The sequence below is a fragment of the Dunckerocampus dactyliophorus genome, chromosome 1 (genome assembly GCF_027744805.1).
Source record: "Dunckerocampus dactyliophorus isolate RoL2022-P2 chromosome 1, RoL_Ddac_1.1, whole genome shotgun sequence".
NCBI classification, from domain to species: Eukaryota; Metazoa; Chordata; class Actinopteri; order Syngnathiformes; family Syngnathidae; genus Dunckerocampus; species Dunckerocampus dactyliophorus.
Genome location: NC_072819.1, coordinates 27,964,162 through 27,988,815, shown reverse-complemented (window position 1 = coordinate 27,988,815; position 24,654 = coordinate 27,964,162). Strand labels below are relative to the sequence as shown.

The 24,654-nt window shown below is 39.7% G+C and overlaps 1 protein-coding gene and 1 long non-coding RNA gene across 3 annotated transcripts in view; one reads left to right on the top strand and one right to left on the bottom strand.

The window, feature by feature from the left end:
- pex14 (peroxisomal biogenesis factor 14) overlaps positions 1-24,654 on the bottom strand; it is a 92,634-nt gene that overhangs the window by 67,550 nt on the left and 430 nt on the right. For both annotated transcript variants that reach the window (XM_054771336.1, XM_054771345.1), the window contains exon 2: positions 15,920-15,973. In XM_054771336.1, the coding sequence (XP_054627311.1) occupies positions 15,920-15,973 (54 nt within the window). The remainder of the gene's footprint in view (positions 1-15,919; positions 15,974-24,654) is intronic.
- On the top strand, positions 12,875-23,071 carry LOC129178789 (uncharacterized). The gene is made up of 4 exons (XR_008569846.1): positions 12,875-12,946; positions 13,048-13,180; positions 14,080-14,220; positions 22,677-23,071. It is a non-coding gene; the product is annotated as an uncharacterized LOC129178789 (long non-coding RNA).

The following is a 24,654-nucleotide window of genomic DNA, read 5'->3' as shown; positions in this document are numbered from 1 at the left end:
AAAGGCAGCAATCTGCTTTCATCTTATGCACTCTTTGTCCACACCTGAACATCGAGGCCAGGAGGTAGGGAGGCCGGTGGGCACGTAGCTGAGGAGATCCGCCGGGTGCGACTCGCCTCCGCTTATCGCCGACACATACGGGTGTAAACCAAAAAAACATGCTAACCGGGGCATATGCTAACCGGAGTTCCACTGTATTTGATTCCCTGCTGATAGCTGCTTTTATGTTAATAGCTGATAGCGAGATCACGTGTGACGAGAGACATCTCGCGAGATTAAAACGTGACAAGATTTCTTCTTTGTAGAAAAGCTGTATCGTGAGAACAAGGCAGCCAGAAGCCAATCAGACTAAACCATGGCATCGCTACTATGAATGATAATATAGTAATACACTGTAAAAAGGCCAGTGTGCAAGGCATTATTGGAAGAGCACATTAAGTTTTATACACACCTGGCAATCTAACCTACCTTGGTGTTCACAGGGTCTGTATCAGCGAGTGACGTGTGGCTGTTTTTTCCAGCCAGTTAAACTGCTGCTTGCTACTTGTTGATGTCCAAGCAGAAGCTGTAGTAATTCTGCATTTGATCAACTTTACTTAAAGATCTGTCAGATCAGCCCACATAGATGTTTGGACCTGTCCACACCCTTAAACAGCTATCGGTTCTACCGACGTGCATTGCATTTGGCTAAGAGCCCGCTTTCAAGCATCGGTTGTGTTTCATAACACAACATGGTCGCTATATTTAGCAAATACGGTGCACATTTAAGTGTTCCTCGCATCATGCATTTATTCGGTAATTAAATACAAGACATCAACAAAGGTGAAGCATCTGCCGAGCAAGCGCACAGGAGTGAGCCCCATGTCTGTTATGCTGTGCAATGCATGTCTGAAAGTTGTAAAAAAAAAAAATAATAATAATAATGCAACCCTGCCTGTGAGCAACATCACCAAGAAAGCAGAGCTTTGACACACCACGAACCACGAACCTGGCTGATTGCAGAAATAAAATGAACACAAACCCTGCAAAAGTGGAAAAATAGAGCAAAAAGGTATAATGCAACAACAAAATGTTGAATGTTGAAATGTTTATACTTATAACTAATATAAACATAAAAGATGTGTCTTCGCCTGTTTGTTTTTTTTTTTTTTTAATTATCATATTATCATCAAGGACAGCTGGATAGCCCTGACATTAATAGACAAATACAAGTTAATAAGAGAAAAACAGTGAGCTGTATTATTATTACATGTTACCAACAGTGGTTTATTTGGTCTGAAAAAGTGACAATATCTTCTTTAAAAGGGATAGCTCGGATTTTTTTACATAAAGTTGTATGACATCCCCATCAGCAATGTACTGCATCAACATCAACTGGGCTCACGGGACCAAGTGGAGGGTAAGTCACCATCGATGCACTATACTGCCGAATGGGATGTAATACAACTTTATGTAAAAAATCTGAACTATCCCTTTAATCGTCAATTTGTGGGACAAACATTTCAAAACCCACCTGCATTGTTTGAGTCAAGACACTTTGTTTGTCCAGTCATATTTTTTCATTGTACTTTTCTTAAAATTCATGTTAAATCTCCTCTCGTCCTCGTGGACGCAATCTCGTGTATCATCTTGTGAGTTTGGCGTCTCGTGACATTCCTACCTGCTGATATAGTAAGTTTACCCCATTTACACAGATATGAACAGTACAGAACATTTATGTTTGTAACAGAGAAACAGTAAAGCAATATTAAATACCGTTTAGAAATTAATGTGTATTTTCCCTTAAGAACACATCTTTATTATAATCCCAAAAGCGGGCATTTTCGTTATTTTAGGTGCACAAAGCTTTTTGGTTATTGGTTATTTTTTATTAACTTAATTAATTCTTTGTTGATAGTATAAGTTATTTTATCCATATTTGTAATTCCAAATGTTTCAAACAAGACCACTACAAATGAGTACTGTTTCTGTTTTGGACAATAATAAATCAAATGCTTGCTATGCATGCTAGAAGTGTCTAGTCACTTCTGTCTGTTCTGTGTACATGTACTGGATTTCCTGTTGCTCTTTTACTGTGTGGTGTTACGGGTTAGGGCATAAAAATTCAGCAACAGCAGCAGCGGCAGCTTAATAGTTAAAATATGTAAAGACAGATAAGGATGCAAGGGCAAGAGAGACAATTAATCAAATTCAGAGGACATCAAAAAATTAGGAAGATGCTGACAAATCAAAGGGTCTCAGTACCTGAATTACCACACTCATTTACCTATTAAAGTCAGGATGCTTCCTGTCAATCATATCCTCATTTTGCGGCGGAAAGCAAGCGTAATTGCTTCTCATACTAATCAACACAACTTGTGTAATTATGCCTTGAAAGTGACATTGGAGGCTGAGAGCGATGTGAGCAGTCTTGACAATGGAGACATCTCCGATTCATCAGGAGATTTCCAAACTCGCTACAAGGAGACAAGCCACTCTCCGAACAAGTCACTCACTCCAGCAGTTTGCCACCGTAAACACAAAGAAAAGATGATAAATCAAGCGGAAGTAATTACAAAGCAGAAGAGAGAACGAAGCTGAGCTCGGTGAGGCCACTTTCTCCACAGTACTGGCGCAAAATATCTACAGTGCAATTAAACCAGTGTCATATTTCTATAATGTCTCAAATAAACATTATGTCAGTTCACTAAATTGCGAGAGAATGGGAAATTAGTTTTGTTACTAGACGGTTTACTTTCATAATCTTGCCAAGACAATACATTCCAAGCAAATTCATAAGCATACATTAAAGTTGATTGAATTCTGCTTTATCACAGACTTAACATACGGCTGCCAATAGAACTTTGTGTAAAACTAGCTTCGCAAAAACATTCTTCTGGGTTACATCTGTAACTAGTCACAATGTGGCCCAGCCAGCAGGTCACAGCCAGGTCAAAAATAATTGCCAAAACCAAACACGATCAAAAATGTGTTGACACAAAGTGACAACAGCTTCAGTATGGTAAATGTTATAGTGAATTAAAGGATCCTCAATTCTGTCATTTTTAAAAAGACAAGATAAAAGGCTATTGGGTGTGTTGGCAAAGCAGATCAAGTCCAGCTCAGCACATAAAGCATGAACCACAAAATAGATCAAATTCATAAAACGGGCTGGAATCATCTAGGCTCATCATTTTGAATGATGCGGGGGGAACCATCAGAAAGGATTTGCCAACATCAAAAAGAAGTCAACGAGTAATTCTGGCACACTCTTAGGGGAAAAAGCAAAATTATTTCATCTGAAAACAGAAACAAAGAAGAGATTGATGGCTTATAAAAAGTACTTCTTTGAAAAACCAAAAATTCTTGTCTGTGTCATTCGCCTCTCATGGTGTTCTAACTTGAGCACATGTTGAAAACGAAAGAAATTCTCCTTTGACGTTGTATATGAGAAGTGGAGTTTGACATGAAAAAAAAAAGCTTAAAAGAAAAGGCATGTGTGATTCACCCCCTGCATTCAACCCTAATGAGTCAAAAAGTGTGACCTGCACTTAAACCAGAAGTCCCAGCCAGAAGCTGTAAACTCATTTTCCCCTCATTCAAGGCAGCAACGTCGGCAGCAAAGATGTGCTTCGAGCATGCACGATAAATCTGACGTGAAATCATAATCATAAAAGCAATTAGCTGACCCTGCGCCACTCGTCCTTGGACATGACAGTGAGAATTCATTCAGAGTCCTCTAAGGATGCTGGCTGCGGGGTTGAGTGGAGTAGGGGAGAGTGCAACACAGCAACAATAAAATGGAGGGCCCTTCCTGTATCATTAACCACTGAAACAAGCAGCGCACGATCCACAAAAAGTGTTGTGCTGTTGTTTCAAAAGACAGAATTTATACTGAGGGAAATAAAACACACAGGTTTTAACTGTCACCCCGGCAGGGGTGTATTCTCAAAGTGATATGACAGAATCTACTTACTCTTAGGTCACAGGTGATCACATTTATTTAACTTACGCGTCAGAATCTGCACACACGCACACAGTTTTTCACTTTCACTTCCACGCCCAGTAATTACACAGAGGCCGAACTAGTGTCTGCCACCTAGTGACCATCTTCTTCAATAATCATGAAATATCTCTGTGCCTCTTGCCCCCGTTCGGACCATAACTCTCCTTTACTGCAGACAACTCCAATAAAGGATTACAATTACAATTAAAGCAATGAGCATAGAGGAAAAAGGAAAGATCTCTGAAGGTTCCCTTGACTAACTAAATGGTAGCCTCGTTTCCTGACAGAATTGAATTAACATAGCGGAATCATTAGTGACTCCCAAATAATTAATTTGGACTACGCTGAAACTTGCAAGCCCTAAAACTTGAAACAATGAATATTAAAAAGTGATGAATGTGAAATAGGAATTATCAAAGAAGAAAATCATCTTGCATAAAGCTTGAGATAAACAAGTTTGGGTTTTGTTTTTGGTCAAATCATGCAATCTGGAGAGAAAAAATCACTTGGTACTTGGTACTGTGTTGAAAAAGGTTATGCCTTTATGCAGTTCATATTTAAGACAGAATAGAGATAGTCATTTGCGTAATTGGTTCCAGAACCAATCGTGATAATTGAATTTTCGCGAAGTAGTATTCCTCATTTATAAATGGAAAATGTTCGTACTCAGCATGGAAATCCTATTTACAATCTTCTAAATACAGGGTTAAACACTATTAGAGCCCTCAAGACATGAAATAGCATCACTACAGTCACCTTTACCTAATGTAGTAGACATAATAATAGAATTAATTTTTTTGTTCTGCGGCTTCCTGTGGTGGCTAATGTAACATTACTGATACCTGGTGAGCAGTGTAGAACACTACATGTCTTTCAATGTGTTCAATGCTTTCATTGCGCTCAATTTCTTATATTTGCATTTTAAAATTGAGGCCAAAAATACATAAAATTTGCTTAAACATGCATTTTTTTTTTTACTGATAGGCTGTAACACATATATATATATACACACACAAGCCTACATATAGACATACATACACATACACAACTTAACTTAATTGAGAGCTACCAGTCTGGAAAAGGTTATAAAGCCATTTCTAAAGCTTTGGTACTCCAGCGAACCACAGTGAGTATCCTCAAATGGCGAAAAAATGGAACAGTGGTGAACCTTCCCAGGAGGGGCCGGCCAACCAAAATTACCACCAAGAGCGCAGCTACGACTCATCCAAGGTCACAAAAGACCCCACAAAAACATCCAAAGAACTACAGGCTTCATTTGCCTCACGGTCTGCATGGCAGAGTTCTAAGACAAAAAACACTGCTGAACAAAAAGAAAATTAAGGCTGGTCTCAATTTTGCAAAAAAACATCTTGATGATCCCCAAGACCATTAGGAAAATACTCTGATGACACATAAGTTGAACTTTTTGGAAGGTGTGTGTCCCATTACACCTGGTGTAAAAGTAACGCATTTCAGAAAAAGAAAATCATATCAACAGTAAAATGTGGTAGTAGTGTGATGGTCTGGGGCTGTTTTGCTGGACCTGGAAGACTTGCTGTGAACCATGAATTCTACCAAAATATCCTAAAGGAGAATGTCCGGTCACCTGTTCGTGACCTCAAACTGAAACAAACTTGGGTTCTGCAGCAGGACAATGATCCAAAACACACCAGCAAGTATATATATATATATATATATACACATATATATATATATATATATATATATGTATATGTAATCTTTGCAGAATTGATGTAATTCAGTCACATTGGAGGGTTTTCCAGCATGAACCGCCTTTTTAAGATCAAGCCACAGCATTTCAGTAGAATTCAGGTCAGGACTTTGACTAGGCTTCATTTTGTTTTTCTTCAGCTATTCAGAAATGGACTTGCTGGTGTGTTTCAAGGTCAAGAACAAATGGTCGGACATTCTCCTTCAGGATTTTTTGGTAGACAGCAGAATTATTGGTTCCCTTTATCACAGCAAGTCTTCCACTTGTGGCGGCGGTGTTCATATCACGACAGGAGATAAGTGATGTTATGGAGAGTTGGACAATATCAGAAAAAAAGTAGATAGACACTTTATTAATCTCCAAGACAAATTCACATTTCCAGCAGCTCTGCAAAAATGTCATAATGAACTTTGAAAATAAAACAACCAAGGCAAGACATGAAAGATAAGAAAATAGAATAAGAATAAATAAATAAATCAAATAAGTCAAATTCGTTGTCTAATAATACATAATAAATAATATTAATAATACATAGTAATAATAATACATAAGGTATTAAGTCCAGTCCTGTCCAGTCCAGTCCCTCTAAGACAGGAGATATGTGATGTTACACATATCAGTATCGGTTGATAATGGAATAGGAAATTGAGAGTTGGACAATATCAGCAAAACAGCAACTGTTGGACATCCATACAGTATGTATTACACTCCTAATTTTAACTGTTATATATTTGTCAGTTCCTTGGGTTTTTGCCCACCATTTTGACACTAGTCTGTGTCTTTGGTCCATGTAGCGTTAAAACTGTTCTCAAGTGAACCAAAACAAACTACAACGCAGGCAAACCTCCTCTTGAAGCAGTCTCGCCCTACTTGTTCGGGGTTCAAGTGAGAACGTCCACACTTGAACAAACGAACCATACTAGCAAAGCAATGACCAAAGTTTTGTTTTTACCCAAACCAAATGTGACAATTCTGAACACATCTCCAGAAAGTGCAGTGTAGTTTATTAATGAAATAATTACAGTCAAACCTGTCTTAGCGGCCACCTTTATAGAAGGGCCACCTGCCTATAGCAGCCACTGAAAACTCCCCCCCAGCAAATTTACATGTTATAGACCCTGTGTATAGCAGTCACCTGTCCAACGCAGCCAGCAGCCACCCATTTTGTCTCCCTTGGTCAATATCTGACTGCATATAGTGGCCAAATTACCAACTCAAGTAGAAGCTTCATGCACGAAAAAGTTTTGTTTTTCAATCAATGAAGGCGTCGTGTGTAGACTTTAATTACTGAGTCCTAGCTCAGTCACAATCATTCACAAGATCCACACAAACTGTCAGTTGTTCAACATAAAAAAGCCGTCTTCTTTTGAGCTTGCTATTTCCTGGTCAAACATGTAACTTTAAGAGCATTTGCACCAAACCATTACCGCAAAGTAGGTGGGGAACAGGACGTGCTCCCAGCGACGCTACAATAAAAAAAAAAAAACATATGCTAGCATGCATGCGGCAGCGGGAGCAAAACTGAGTTCGGTTGTACTTAACTGAAGTATTTTATCAGTTATCAGTTATTATTAAGCCTCTAGCTTCCTTTTAGTAAGTAAAAACCTTGGCTATGATTGCACTACATTGTAATGTAGACCTACAAAGTACACTTGGAAGAACAAGAGGTGAATAAATGTATTGCAACTGATGTGAAACTGATGAGGGGTAGGATTAAATAAGCTTTGCTTCTTCCTACTCCTTTTTGGACATGCAAAATTGTGAATTGTACTATGTGATGTGCTACTGTTTGACTCATGCATGTTCAGGATTAAAACCATGAACCATGATAATAACAAGCCTAGTAGTGCTGTACAACTTTTATCAGCAGTCCGCAGTGCCATCTACTGGTCAACATTATTATTATTATTTTTTTCCCTTTTTTTTCCTCTACTGGTCAACATTCAAACTGGACGCCAACCTGTCTATAGAGGCCACCTGTCTATAGTGGCCACTTTTGCAGACTCCCTCTAGTGGCCGCTATAGACAAGTTTGACTGTACTTTGAAGTGGTTTGTGTCCCACCAGTTTTATACATACAAAAAGCATTATCCACGAGGAAAGGTTTTAAAGGGGGGAAAAAAACTACATCATGACCGAAGACTGAACTCGGACTTACTAGTAACACCATTGTATTACATTTGTGTTACACCCTTGCATCAGACATAGAAAAAAAAAAGGTTTTCAAGGCTGACATATGAGGAACATCTGCCTGCCCGCGAGGCTGTCAGGAGAAGAGGAGTGAACTGATGAGCAAAGGCTCCAGACAGAGTCAAAAGGTGACATTACAAGTAGCAGTAGTGCCTTCATGTTTCTGGCTGTACTGATTACTACTGACACATCCTCTGCCAACCAGCCAGGTGCCCCACAACTTGTGTGCTTAAACACACAACCTCTATGGTATGATGGCGGTTGCGACGAGGCGACAGAATTTTGGAGACTGGTGAGCCGCCACAGATCACTTCAAAGCAGCTTATTTAACACTCGCTAAATTTTTCATCATAGTCGTTAAATATCCTGGGGAAGGAGGGGCTTTTGAAGTTGCAGTGAGAGCTGTGATGTTTCTACAATTCTTTGTCCCCTCCTACAACCATCCTTCATCCACTCCAAAAAAAAAAAGTTTACATTACCTACAGCCCCACACACAGAAGTTAAATTGTTGCCACCATAAAACCTTCTACAACCTTTACAAACATTTCAAGTGTGCAAATAAGTTACCCACTTACTATGATGTAAAAACAATGCAGTGGAATGTACAGTAAATCAAAAATATTAACACAAAACACGTTTTTAATCTGTATTTTTAAAGATCGGATATTATCGGCTTCCGCCACGAGATCGGGCCGATCCGGTTGCCGTATCACGTTCGTAACTCTGAGCCACACTCCAACATGGTAGGTGCAGTAATGCGCCTCAAAGCTGGTTGCCACTCAACTCGTGCCACCCGCAAGAAGAATAAAACTTAACACAACAATGCAGACATGTCCGTGGTATACCGTGCTGAAGTTAGTTTCACGTTGGACGTTGGATATTCGACTCTGTAGCTACAGCAGCAGTTCCCTTTCACTGTGCCCGAACTGCTGCGTCATGGTGTAGGGAGTTCGCATGGGAAGTGCCGCTCTAATCGCTGGTTGATAATAGGGATCGCACAAACACTACTAAACATGTCGAAACGGCGGTCAAAAACCTTGGAAACTCCTCTGTGAATGGAAGTTAGCGCGGTTCGCTTAGTTTAGCTAGTGCAGCTGTGTGTGTGCATGTATGTGTGTGTGCGACTCAGACTGGATGAATATATTTTCACTGTGTTGTGTTTTACTGCTTTAATGTAAGGACCATTTTATATTTCCCACTGACGACGTGTAGGTTCTGAGTGAAAAAAGACGAGAGGTACATTTATTCTTGCACCCAGTGCGTATCAACCGTCAATTGCCATTCGCAACACACACACACAACACATTCCAGTCTTCAAAATAAGAGCACACTTTGCCACATTTGTCTAATTGTGTAAACAAAATAAGAGTGTCATTAACATAGTTACATTAATAACGCAATTGGAATTACATCACGGGCATTACAGTTTGTTGAAGATTTTGTAGCAATATGTGCTGAGGCTGACAACCCATTAGAAAAGTTAGCGAAGCTACATCCATTTCTCAATTACTGGACAAAATGGGCCAATGATATATTGCATCAATAAATGTAAGGATTTTTGCATTTTATTTAATAACCCAAATAGCACACACTCTATGCTGGTAAAATACCTGGAAAAGGCAAAAAAATGAATTCTAAAAAAATGTTATGGAAAACGGAATAAAACAGATTTCATAGGGCCCTAAGTTTGTTAAAAAAATATCTTATTCTAAATAACACCACAAATTGATCTAAAACCATGTCAAATGATTAGTCCTACCCTAAAAGTATTTCCAATTTTATTTTTATCTTTTATTGGATCTTATATTGGATTACGAACCTAACTCACAGAAGTTTGTTACAAAATCCAAACAATATTGTTGGTCATGCTGTGTGATAAAAATATTAATTCAGCAATACTTTGGTTGCGTTATTTTCAATGCTTTGAAGAGCTTTGAAGAGCTATTTTCCTAACCATATTTAATCCCACAAGTTCATGTTTGTAACAAAAGCTTATTATTATTAAAAACAAACAAACAAACAAAAAAAAAGATCAGTACCGGATCGGATTGGATCGGCAAGACTATAAAAAAATCGGATCGGATCGGATGCCAAAAAATGTGGATCTGGACATCCCTAGTTTTTATAGTTTTACAATTACAGTTTTTACTTGCAGAAAACAATTCAAAATGAATATAAATAAAATAATGAATGAATGGGATAAATAAACATTTACTTTTACCTCAACTGAAGACTGATATGTGGACAAATGTGGCAAGATCAATACTTTCCTCTTTAACAACACCTTTTGTGTTTTGTTTTGAGTTATTTCTTGAGTTCAATAGTGTTTCGCACCTCAATAACCCAAAATGAAGCCAAAGAAAGTTGCAAGTGCCAGCATTTTGATAAAGAAGGTGAGAAACACTATTGAATTCAAGAAATATCTCATGAGTAAACATGAAGGTCGTGTCCGTGTTGATTTTGCTGCCACATCGTGTCTTTAAGAACAGCCGCATCTTCAGTGAATGTAAAAGTAACCTTAAATGTTCATTTATCATTCATTTTCATTCGTCATTTATATGCATTTACAATTCACGGCTCCAGACTAACATTTTTACTATAGGTACACTGGTCCCTAACTGACAATTTTAGGAGCACAAGCAGAAAACACACACCGAACTGACTTGCAAAGTAAATATTGATATTTCCTCTCATTTTCATTGTATTACTGATAAATACTTAAACAATAATTGCAGAAACTATAATGATTTCAATTCACATTTGAGGCCCTGTCCACACGGAAACATTCATACACACTGTGCCGGATTAGTAAATAGTTGCATTCAGACAGGAACGGATCACTGTGTGAAAATGATGTCATAAACAAGGCACACCTACGCATGGTGCTGTAATCATACACAAATGGAACCATGTGACATGTCATACTATAGACGAAGAAAAGAACGCATTCGCATAAATCCGTCGTCGTCCAAGGCTCATCTAGACTTACGACAAAGTGGAATTACTTCTGCAAGTAATTTGGAAGTAAAAGACAACAAAATACCAGGAGAATGCTGACTGGGGTGAGTCATGCCAGTCGAAATATTCAGATATGTTGGCTTGTCATCAAACCTCACTTTAGGTCACGTGACGCGGCGGGTCTGTGACATCATCATTTTCATAACTTAGCAGATTGCTTGTTTACACAGAAACGACAAGCCGCCATTTTCATATTTTCCCCCTCTGGAAGCTGTTTAAAAAAAATATTGTTTCAGGGCACGGACAACGCAGTTTCCATGTGGCTGAAAGGCTGAAACAATAAAATACTTTGTTGTTTCACCTGAAAACGTTACCGTGTGGAGTAGCCCCTTATTGTGTAGCAGTTGACACAATAAACAGCTTACAGGCCACAAAGAACAAGTACACATATAGAAAAGTAGACACATTACACAGGTCCCTACGCATTTTATGTTTCAGACTGGCACTATTTGCTCTAAGTGAAGTGTTTAATTGTGTGGTGCCAGTCTTCTCGGCAAATGTTGTGTTCCCCGCATGTTGTGGGTATCGACAGCAAAATTTGCAGTTCTTTCAGTACATGCACTAAATTAGTCAGATGACTGAAATAATTTGGTTTCTCAATTGTTCACACCACATGTGACGTCCCAGTTTGTATGCACTATCTCCACTGTGATTATTGGCCATATGATGTATGCCTCCCACAACGCTAGATGGCTCCTTTCAGTATGGGTAAATGTTCGGCTTTTCTGGTTCACCTGTTATGTCACATTTAAACAAAGCATCTCCGCCAGAGTTCTCAGATTCGCCTAATAAAAACCACATTGGGCTTGAGTTTTTTTGTAAAGATGTTTGCAAATTGCCAAGTTCCCTGTTGTTTTGGGCTTCTCCACATTAATGAGCTACTCGGCAACAATTTAGATTGTAGCTAAAGTTACATCCACCGAACACGGACACGTTAGATTGAAAAGCTACTAGCTGTGTGCATACAGCAAACATTAAGCAATTTCAACACAATCATGACCCCCACTTGGCCACAATTAATTGCAGGTTACATCCTGCCGTGGTGACTGGCGCATGCGCAGAACGCCAGCTCCGCTCCAGTAGCACACACATGCAAGAGACAGAACTAGTTTCCAATTGCATAATCTAGGTATGATAATCTGACTTTTAAAAACCTTTAGAAATGGCTTTATAACCTTTTCCAGACTGACAGACCTCAATCTCAGTTATGTTTTAACGGGGGGCAATCACTTTTTCACACAGCGCCATGTAGGTTTGGATTTTTTTTTCTCCCTTAACAATAAAGAGTTTTATTTAAAAACTGCATTTTGTTGTTCAGCTGTATTGTCATTGACGAATATTTGTTTGATGATTTGAAACATTGAAGTGTGACAAACATGCAAAAAATTAAATCAGGAAGAAGGCAAACACCTTTTCACACCACTATATTTCTACAACGGGACGCACGGTGGCCCAGTGGTTAGCATGTTGGCCACACAGTCAGGAGATCTGAAAGATCTGGTTCGAATCTCCCTTGGACATCTCTGTGTGGGTTTTCTCCAGGTACTCTGGCTTCCTCTCACATTCCAAAAGCGTGCATATTAGCTTAATTGGAGAATCTGAATGAGTATGAGTGTGAATTGTCTGTTGTCTATATGTGCCCTGCGATTGACTGGTGACCAGTTCAGGGTGTACACGCCTCTTGATCAAAGTCAGCTGGGATAGGCTCCAGCATATCTGCGACCCAATAATAAAAAGTCCAATTTTGCTATTTATTCATGGAAAACACTGTAGTAAGTGGACAATATGTCAGTGTGCTTATACAGCTATTGTTTCCTTGAAGTGGATATGAAGGAAATGTGAGTGATCTGGAGTGATATGATGAGATGAGGGGTGAGAACAGCGTGTCCCTGTAGGGAGAAAGCAGAGACATGGGAGAGACCAGGAAGAGGCTGGCGCGGGTAGACGGCACGGCACGGCACCCATGACTGGAAGGTGACGGGTGGTTGTGGGGGGAGGAAGGCAGAGACAGAGCAAGCTGGGGTGAGTAGAAAGTAAAGAGCAGTGCCAGAGGCAAAGAGAGCGGCTGGCAGCGCCTAGTACACCAGTCAAGTACGGTGTTACGATCCTCTCTCTCACTGCAGGTCCAGACCTGTTCCTCTGGCCTAGATGGTGGCAGAGGCTGTGGCTATAGCCCCTGAGCTGGATGGACCCCCTTGTTACCAAAAAGGATAACCCACACGGAGCAGTGTGCCAGGGCCTGCTGATTTGAGCGAGGTGAGTCAGAACCTCTTAACGTAACTGGTGTGCCCAGTCTGACATACACATGTGCACATAAATGTTATACAAATGTGTTGTCTCTCTCTCTCCCTCTCTTGCTCACTCACTGCCCTCCCAACCCTGCCAGCACTCCCTTTCCTCTCATCCAGATAAAATCCTTTCAGACACAAATTTCAATTATTCACCTCATCCAAATAATGCCATGTGACAAGAATTATCCCTACTGTAATAATCCACTTAACTGGGAAAGAGCAGCTCATCAAAAAGAGAAAGGAGAAAAGGGGCTGCAAGTGAGGACAGTGATGTGCATGTGTGTTGGGGGGTGGAAGGGGGGAGGTAGGGGATTGCCAACCAGTCTCGAATCAGAACCCTCCTAACAAGAATTTCTTCCCTTTTTGAGGAGGCAGTCTTGAAGCGCAGTGGGATGATGAAATTGAAGTAAATTGAAAGAAAGCCTGAGAGAATGCTCCCACAATCAATAACCCCAGGATTAAATTAGCCTTGGCATGAAGGCATGATGTGTGTGTGCGCGTGTGTGTGTGTGTGTGTGTGTGTGTTGGGGGGGGGGGGGGGGGTTAAATGACATTGAGACATGCTGGTTGAACAATACAGCATCTCAAACCTGGATGTTGTCCTATATGCCCATACAAGGACATTAAATGTACACTCTGTCTCCCCTCAACTACATTTTTTTCATAGTCATCACTTGAGACCTTCTTCATGTATGAACACTTTACACACATTGCCACTGAAAAACAGCAGATACATCTTTAAATGTTGCCAACTGTTGAAGCATTTACAACTTGCAGTACTGCTCGACAGTGGGAACATTACAATATTAACAATCCAACAACCCAGCATAACTGCATATTGTAAATGGTCTTTCACTTGTATAGCCCCTTTCCAACTCCAGGGCACTAGACACTGTTGCCACATTTACCTACTGATGACGCAGCATCAGGAGCAACTGGGGGTTCAGTATCTTGACACTTCAACACGATCACGGGAGGACGGACAATGAAACCCGCAACCTTCAGGTTGGTCGACGAGCACTCTACCACCTGAGCCATGCCACTGTACTGTAATGCAGGAACAAAGTATTTCCACATGGTGCAAGATTCAATGTTATATGAATTTCATTGGTAATTGATAAACTTTGGAGGCAAATTGTGTTTATTTCTACCTGGATGAATATAAAGGAAGCACAGGTTTCATAGTTTTAAACACGGTCATTATTGCTACAATTATAGACCATTATAAATGAGGTGAATCCCCGCACATTGGCAATTCAGTATTCACAGCCCTGCAAATTTGCAGATTTTTTGTCCAAAAATATATCTTTTTTTTTTTTCCATTAAAATTTTTGTTCTCCAAAAATAGGCAGTTTTTTTAGATGCTGTGGCATGACCTCAAAATGGTGCTTCATGCTAGAAAACCCTTCTATGTGGCTGAAGTACAACAATTCTGCAAAGATGAGTGGGCCAAAATTCCTCCACAACGCTGTAAGAGACTCATTGCAAATTATCGCAAACGCTGCTGCTAAGAGTGGCCCAACCAGTTATTAGGTTTAGGGGGCAATAGGCCTGTCACGATAATAAATTTTGCTGGTCAATAAATTGCTATAAAATATGGGCAATAATCGATCATTTTGACCTTTTTTTAGACCATATTATCATTAAGTTTATCTTTCAATGATCACTGTGTCATGTCACATTTGAGCCACTAAATGGTACTAAAGTGTAGTGTATCTGTGTGAGGCACACAAGATGCTTACTATAGCACTTACGAATTGCGCGGAGTCACCACTTCACATACCCCGGGTATCGCAAGCTCGCACCGCCCGGCACTATACATTCACTTTGCCCAACAAACGCCCCAGCAGCAACCGCGGGGACGAATGCCCCACAGCACATCCACACTGGAACTGTGGCATTCAGCTTAGAAACTATTGCTTTTGAGCTTTCATTCATATTTGCGGTTACTTGCTAACTGCTAGCTTGCACTCAGTGTATTCAATCACTACGTAGCTAGCCCCCGCCTCCACGTACTGTGACAAAGACGCTGAATAGCTGACAGGAGGCTCACTCTTTCCCTTAATTTGACTATATAACCAATGCGCTCAGACACAAGCAGAGTGAACCTCTTGTCATCCAGCCTGGGTGCTCCAGCAAGACAACAAAATGGAACAGGCATACATACATGTCGCACATGCCAATTTATTGAGGCGTCAAAATTATCTAGCTCGTTTTTTTTTTTTCTATCGTTCGATTAATCGTTTTATCGTGACAGGCCTAGGGGGCAATAATTTTTTTCCACACAGGGCCATGTAGGTTTGGAAAAATTTTTTAACCATTTACTGGTGGTCCCTGAACATGACACCAAGTCGTTAAATGAATAAAACACCATTCATTGTTTCAGTCTTAACAAACTACAGTTTTACTGTGAATGATCTGTTTGCTACTAAACAGTTTGACACTGAGATTTTAAGGTACATGATTAAGACTCATGACATGCAGCATAATTAACAATATTAAAACCATCATTTATGAAAATGTATTCATCACACCTTGATTACATGAGATGAAAATAAACATGTGATACACTTCCAAGTGTGAATTAGTGCAAGCATATTAGATGTTTAGATGAAGTGAATTTATTTTGAAGATTTTACTTTAAAAGATTTCAGTCCTCATTGCCTTATCATTTAAGTAGTTGTATTAAAGATTCAGTTCTTACCAGGGCTTCTCTGGTTGGAGCTGGTGCACCATCATTTCCAGGATAAGGGTCAGCCTAAGAGAAGAAAAAACGTGGTATGAGAGAGCCATCTGCTGGATGACAGATGTCATAACTTACTAGTTGTGTTTCATTCTTAACCAAAGGATAACAGTATCTGACCAATTTAAATAAAAATCCAACAACTTAAGGATTTAAAAATAAGTATTTAAAAAATAAGGATTAAAAAAATGTTAACCAGAACAGTAGTAGTAGTATAATATATGTTTTAGGGCTTCAGCTATCTAATATTTTAGTAATCGAGTATTCTATTGAATTATTTTCAATTAATCAAGTAATCAGAAAAAAAAAATTGCTTGGTTACGTGCAATTATAAATACATAAGAGAAAATAGAATGTTTTACTAAATAATGAACAACCAACTCGTTTACTTTCTTAGATAATCAAGCGTTTTATTTCTTAAAATTTACATAGGAACAAACTGTATTTTCGTGGGTCTGATGTACTACATGATGGCCGTCCATCATTGAGATGTAGATGAATTTATCAATTCAACTATTGACTGGAAAAGGAGAGAAATAATAATTACTTTACTAAGACATTATTAAGACTAAATTACATATTACATTTTGTTGATGGCTGTGCATTTATCAAACCTAAGAAATATTCTTTATAAGATATTGAGTTTTTGCAGTGTTCAAAGTAAAAGGAAGTGGAACACCTTACTCTCAAGTTCTCTGGTCTCGGCCGTGAACCTGGCCAAGCTCTACGCCCACCCCCATCCATCATACATATGCCTTGAAAAAAATATATATATACACAGTATATACAAACATAGAATATTTATATATTGTATATATATTTAAATTATACATATATTGATCTATTTATTTTGTAGAAAGGTTTTTAGAGTAAATTAAAAAGTGACAGATATTTAAAGCTGTCTTTAAATACAAAGCTTTCGGTTATTATTGCTTGTTGGCATCAATATTTCAACTTTTTCTCATTGTGTCTTTTGCTCTACATTTTTATCAATGTTGCTGTTTTATAAATTTGATTTTGTTTATGCAGTGATGCAATGACAAATGTGCCATGGTCAGCAAATTTGGCTTGTTGGCGTGGGTGAGCGATGGTGGTTGATGGGGTGTGTTACAACAGTCAGTCCTCACGAGTAGTGTTTTTTGGTTTTTGGAGGTGCACAGCTATGGAGTTATATTGGTACCTTAATTTTGAGACAGCAAAGGCAGATTTTGAACCACATTATCGTGCAATAAATACTGTTGCGTGAGCAGGCACATCACCACGCTCTGTCACTCTCTCTCTCTCTCTCTCTCCCTGTCCCTGGTCGAAGTCACGTTGCCATCGTAATAAACTACCACACATGCGACAGTAGTCATAGTTAAGAGAACGCTAGCCCTCCACATGGCTAACATTATATTAGTAAGGTACATTAACCTTAATCTCACTGATTTGCACTATGTTAATGTTACCTTGTCTCGACTCTTGCTTCCGCTCCATTGGGGAGGAGATGATGCAACATATAAGCTGTGCTGTTGTGGTATGTAACTTCTGCGTTACAACGGATACACGTCACGGTGTTCAACTTGCTTTATAGCCACATTTTCTGTCTGTTTTTACATTTTGCTTTCCTTCTCTTTCATTGTCTTGTTGCTCTCGTCTCTTCAATATTCCAACGCCATCCGTTTCCTTCTTCGTCATTCCATGGGTGATGTACACGCATTGGTGACATAAGTGATTGCTCAAGGCAGAAAAAAATAGTTTATTATTTTTTGTAATCTTGCACCCCGATAGGGTTGTCACAAGATCTCATGAGATCTAAATGTGACAATATTTCTCTTTCAGAAAAAAACTGCTTCGCAATAATCCATCCATCCATTTTCTATGCCGCTTATCCTCACTAGGGCCGTGGGTATGCTGGAGCCTATCCCAGCTGACTTTGGGAGATAGGTGGGGTACACCCTGGACTGCAAATCGCAGGGCACATATAGACAAACAACCATTCACACTCACATTCATACCTATGGACAATTTAGAGTCTCCAATTAACCTAACATGCATGTGTGAATGTGGGAGGAAACAGGAGAAAAAACTTCACATTTCAGAGTGGCCTTTTATTGCAGGCAGTCTAAGGCACACCTGTGCACTACTCATGGTGTCTAATCAGCATCTTGATATGGCATACCTGTGAGGTGGGATGGATTATCTCAGCAAAGGAGAAGTAATCACTATCATAGATTTAGACAGATTTGTGAATAATATTTGAGAGAAATGGTGATATTGTGTATGTGGAAAAAGTTTTAGATCTTTGAGTTCATCTCATAAAAAATGGGAGTAAAAACAAAAGTGTTGCCTATATATTTTTGTTATAACACAACACTGTGTGTGTGTGTGTGTATATATATATATATATATATATATATATATATATATATATATATATATACACACACACACACGTGTGTGCATATATATATCTATATATATACACATACACACACATATATTTTTGTTGAGTGTACATACACACGGTGTGTGTGTGTGTATATACAGACCCTTTCCAAAAAATTAGAATGTCATGGAAAAGTTGTTTAATTTCCATAATTCCATTCAAAAAGTTAAACTTTCATAGATTATAGATTCAGGGCCCACAATTTAAACGATTTCAAGTGTTTATTTGTTTATTTTTACGTAATTTGGGCTTCCAGCTCATAAAACCCACGAAAACAGAAATTCAAAAAATTAGAATACTGTGAAGAAATCACCATTTACTTCTCAGTTTTTGCAGGAAAAAAAAGAAAGAAATTAGGATGACATCAAATCAATCAAAATATGGTACTTTCAAAACAATCTGTCAATCTTCAATACTTGGTTGGGAATCCCTTTGCCTTAATCACTGCCTCGATGCGACGTGGCATTGAAGCAATCAGCCTGTGGCATTGCCTGGGAGTTATGGAAGCCCAGATTTCCTTGATGCTTGCTGTCAGCTCTTCTTTGTTGTTGGGTCTGATGCCCCTCATTTTCCTCTTGAGAATACCCCATAGATTCTCAATGGGGTTTAGGTCCGGTGAGTTGGCTGGCCAGTCAAGCACTGTGATGGCATGGGCATCAAACCAGGTTTTGCTGCTTCTGGCGGTATGGGCAGGGGCCAGGTCCTGCTGGAAGATGAAATCTGCATCTCCATACAGATCCTCAGCAGAAGGAATCATGAAGTCCTCTAAAACATTCTGGTGACCTTGGATTTAAGAAAGCAGAGTTTACCAACACCTGCACCGGACATTGCACCCCAAATCATGACGGACTGTGGATATTTCACACTGGACCTCAGGCAGCTTGGGTTCTGTTCCTGACCCGTCTTCCTTCAAACCTTTGGACCTTGATTCCCAAATGAAAGGCACACTTTACTTTCATCGGAAAAGAGGACCTTGGAACACTGGCCAACAGTCCAGTCCTTCTTCTCCTTGGCCCCGTGGAGACGCTTCCTACGTTGGCTCAGGTTCAGGTTCAGAAGTGGCTTGACCCGAGGAACCCGACAGTTGTAGCCCATCTCCCGGATGCGTCTGAATGTGGTGGTTTTTGAAGCTGTGACTCCCGCCTCATTCCACTCTTTCTGGATCTCTGCCAGATTCTTGAATCTTCCCTGTTTGATAATCCGCTGAAGCCCACGGTCATCTCTTTTGCTGGTGCATCTTCTCCTGCCACATTTTGCCCTTCCTCTAGACTTTCCATTGATATGCTTGGACACAGCACTCTGTGAACAACCAGCCTCCTTAGCTATGAACTTTTGTGGCTTACCCATCCTATGGAGGGTATCAATGATGGTCTTCTGGCCAGTTGTCATGTCTGCAGTCTTCCCCATATTGATCCCAACTGAGACAATTGAACCAAACTGAAGCAATTTAATGACACCTGGGGAAGCCTGTGCAGGTGATTTGAGTTTAGTAGATGATTAGTGTGTGCCACTCAGTTTAAAACATTCATGCCCTGCAAAATTTGGGCTGATTTCTTCACAGTATTCAAATTTTTTGAATTCCTGTTTTCGTGCGTTTAATGAGCTGGAAGCCCAAATTATGTAAAAATAAACAAATAAATACTTGAAATCGTTTAAATTGTGGGCCCTGAATCTATAATCTATGAAAGTTTAACTTTTTGAATGGAATTATGGAAATTAAACAACTTTTCCATGACATTCTAATTTTTTGGAAAGGGTCTGTAGATATAAAAAACGGCAACAGTGTTCCATTTACATCACTGACCTGTTTATTAACCAAGCTACAGCGATATTGTTATTGTAGCAGCTAACACCAAAAACTATATCTGGCAGAGTAAGACAACGCCTCGCTAGTCTCAGCGTCACTCATAACGCCTCAAGCCACTGCAACGGGACAGACGGAAGAGTGGATACTACTTGCTTTCAATTTCACTACGAAGACTCAACAAGATGCTCGTTTGCTGGCAGTATTTTTTACCTGAGGACTGGAGCACAAGACTTGTGCTGGAAGACACAGCCATCCCAATGAGAGCAGACATTGTAAGTGTCGTCACTGTTTCTACGCTGCTGTTGTTGACGGAAGTAGCGTTAGCTCCTATGGGCTATGTCAAATCAAGGCACCTAGGAAAGACGTTTCTGTAACGTTTAAAATCATCTAAATATGGCAAGATACTGAAAGTATTACATGTTATCATCAATGTATCTGTTAATTCATGATCACAGCATGATAAAATGTTATTAGAGTTTTTTTTAGAGGGCTTTATAGTTGAAATAGGTGCCTCCCATGAGGTTAGGGGTGCAACGATTGCTCGAATTAGCAATTGTTTGTAGTACCTCAATTACAAAAAATAATCAAGGATTTTTTTCTGCCTCAAGGAATTGCTTACGTCAGCAACGCAGAGGACAAAGAGGGACGCAGAGTTTTGAAGGCGCGGGAGAATACTCCAAGGCAAAAGGAAAGCAAAATGTAAAAGACAGAAAATGTGGCTAAACAGCAAGTTGAACCCTGTGACATGTATACGTTGTAACATGGCACTTACATACCACAGCAGCACATCTTATATGTTGCATCATCTCTTCCCAAATGGAGCAGAAGCAAGACAAGGTAACATTAACGTAGCGCAAAACAGTGAGATTAAGGTTAATGTACCTTACTAACATAATATTAGCCATGTAGAGGGCTAGCTTTCTCTTAATTATGACTACTGTCGAATGCGTGGCAGTTTATTACGATGGTAACATGACTTCATACAGGGTTTATTTCAGCGACAGGGAGAGAGTGAGTGACAGAGCGCGGCGATGTACCTGCTCACGCAACAGTAATTATTGCACGTTAATGTGGTTAAAAATGTGCCATTGCTACCTCAAAATTAGGGCACAAATATAACTCCATAGGTGTGCACCTCCATAAAATGCTGCTTGTTAGGACTGACTGTTGTAACACAGCCCCTAAACCACCATCTTTCGCCCACGCCAACAAGCCAATAACAGCAACAGGCTCATAGAGCTGACACCACAAGCCCGACCCCAACGAAGAGCTACAAAAGTACGGGTGCCCAAAGTGCGGCGCAGGGGCCATCTGCGGACCGTGGCTCAAAACACAATTTAAAAAACAGCAAAAATTTTAAAAATATAGAGCAAAAGGCACAATGAGAAAAAGCTGAAATGTTGACAACCGATAATAACACAAAGCTTTGTCTTTTAAAACAAAGCTTTGTTATTATTGGTATCTACCACTTCTATCTATATCTATCACTTTTTAATTTACTTTAAAAACCTTTCTACAAAATAAATGGATATATCCATCCATCCATCTTCTATGCCGTTTCTCCTCATTAGGGTCGCGGGGGCATGCTGGAGCCTATCCTAGCTGACTTCTGGTGACAGTACGTATTAATTTAAATATACAGTGGGTACTTAAACTTAAAAGTATTCAGACCCCTTGACTTTTTTTCACTCTTTGTGTCATTGCAGCCATTTGCCAAAATCAAAAAAGTTCATTTTATTTCTCATGAATGTACACTCAGCACCCCATTTTGACAGAAAAAAACAGAAATGTAGAATTTTTTGCAAATTTATTAAAAAAGAAAAACTGAAATATCACATAGTCATAAGTATTCAGACCCTTTGCAGCGACATTCATATTTAACTCACATGCTTTCCATTTCTTCAGATCCTCCTTGAGATGGTTCTGCTCCTTTTTTGGAGTCCACTTGTGTTTAAATAAACTGATTGGACTTGATTAGGAAAGGCACACACCTGTCTATATGAGACCTTACAGCTCACAGTGCATGTAAGAGCAAATGACAATCATGAGGTCAAAGGAACTGCCCAAGGAGCTCAGAGACAGAATTTTGGCAAGGCACAGATCTGGCCATGGTTACCAAAGCATTTCTGCAGCACTCAAGGTTCCTAAGAGCGCAGTGGCCTCCATAATCCTCAAATGGGAGAAGTTTGGGACTACCACAACTCTGCCTAAATGAGGAATGAATATGGCTCGGCAAGTTTATTCATGTGCAAGTCAAGCGATCTTCTCAACCTACACATCACACTTCCGGCCTTCAAACTATGAGTCGTGTGAGCTACAGTACATCCTGTTTACTTGTGGTAACAAAAGAAGGGTATCATAAAAATAGCTTCCACGGACATTGAGGCACCAAACAAAGTATACTACTTACACTACTCAAAAGTTTAAAAAAATTTGTGAATAACGTTTATATTCAAGTTGAATGGTTGGATGTTTATACACAGGTTGACAGCCCTGTTTCTTCACCACAGAGGTGAAGAAACAAACCTCCACCTCCCCAAACAACCAACGGCGTCCGAAACAGCCACAAAGCGTGACAAAGTGAGTTTTTGGCATTCCTACTGTGGTTGAGCATTGTTCTCGGTTTGAGTAATATCACTTGATCAAGCCTTTTCTAACATTACACATTACAAAATAAGTACAGTCATTTATCGCCGAACGCGATAAATGAATTTCCACAATATAGGATTCAATGTTAATAAATGTACTATTTTCATAGTTAGAGCACAGAAAAACTGACTTTCTAAATATGGTTTTTAACATTAGAGCCCTGTAAACATGAAATAACACCCCTATAGTCACCTTTACGCTGCTATTATTCATTGTTTACACCACATTGCGCAACTCTTATGGGCGCCACACACGGGAGGCGACAAACAACTGCGATTGGCAAAACCCATCACCAGCGCGCAGCAAACCAAGCACACGGGAGAAGATGAGCGGCTGTGGCCAGCTATACCGGTGAGTGACACATTCACATCTAGAGGAAATTGTACAAGTCTCCCACGGTTTTCATTGGCTGTCAGATGTGGAGGGAATTTGGGGATATCAAAGTAGTTCAGAGGAGGAAAAGCGGCCGTTGTTGATCGAGTACTCTTGCTCGTCCCGAATCTTGCTAGTATTGAAGATAAACTTGCATAAATGTCACATGTAAATTAATGTAAACTTATCCAATATGTTTACTCCGGCGCAAAGAAGTTCCCATGCCCCTGCTTTTTTCTTTATATCTCTGTATTCTTTTTTAGAAATGACAAATAGCGCTGGGAAATCTGACACGGCAAGTATTACTTGCGAGAGCATACTGATTAGCATCCTGTCCGCTCATTGGTCGATCAATGAAACTCCCGCTGATTGGTCCTCCTCTGGACGACAGCGATAAAAAGTTGAAAATTTGTCAACTTTCTGGGATCGCGTCACAAGCCAGCATGTGCACGATGACATGCATGAGCACAAACTTTCACACACATAAATTTTGCGTGTCGCTTGGCTAGACGGTGACTCACGATAATTGCCCTATCGCGCAGGTTCCATTGAAGAGCTGAATGGAGTAGATGCGATGTCTCCTCCCGTGTGTGGCGCCCATTATGCTGCAGGAACTCGAGGCGGCCACTAGCCAGCAAGCTAACTAGTTAGCCTCGAATGTATTTCTTCTAAACTTGATAAGCCAAAAACGTACCACTTCCACACAGAACAGGTGGAGAACTTTTAACTCTATCATGTCGGACATGCCATGGCTGACGTCCTGACTTCATGCAGTGTTAAGGTAATGTAATGTCTCAATGTGTAGTGTCATTACTGCCGCCTAGTGACCAGAATACAACATATCACGTGTATTTCAATATGTTTTGACTAATAATAGACCATGGTCTACCACAAAACTGTAGATAATTTCTGGAAAAACACAATATAGCAACAGACGACTATAATAAAAGGTGTATCGGGACACTCCTAATATTCTGCCATTTTACTGCTTGGAGCACGTTAAGCTATGCTGACATTACACGCACATGCATCAGTTGTTTGTTGTCACTGTTGTGTACCGCTTTGTTTCTTTTCAAAGCCAATCAAAGTTTATCTGTTCTAGTCTACTATACTGTATTCTGATCACTTTCAGGAATCTCAAGAAAATATCTGCTTATTAAACTGCAACAATGTTGAATCTGTGTACATGTATGTATGTTTATAGAAAGCACGTTTGCTATCGCTGAAGACACAGGAAAATCACGTGTCATAAGTGAGCATTAATTGCCATTTTGGCACGACAGAACACATTAAAGCCAGTCGTGACATGCCTACTTATCTGGGTATTTCAATAACCCAAAGCTTATTTTTGTCATAATTACTAGTGTCTGTCAACGGATAAACAATGCGAAAGGAAAGACATCACCTTGCACTAAAGGCCAAGTTAAAGTTTCAACTGCA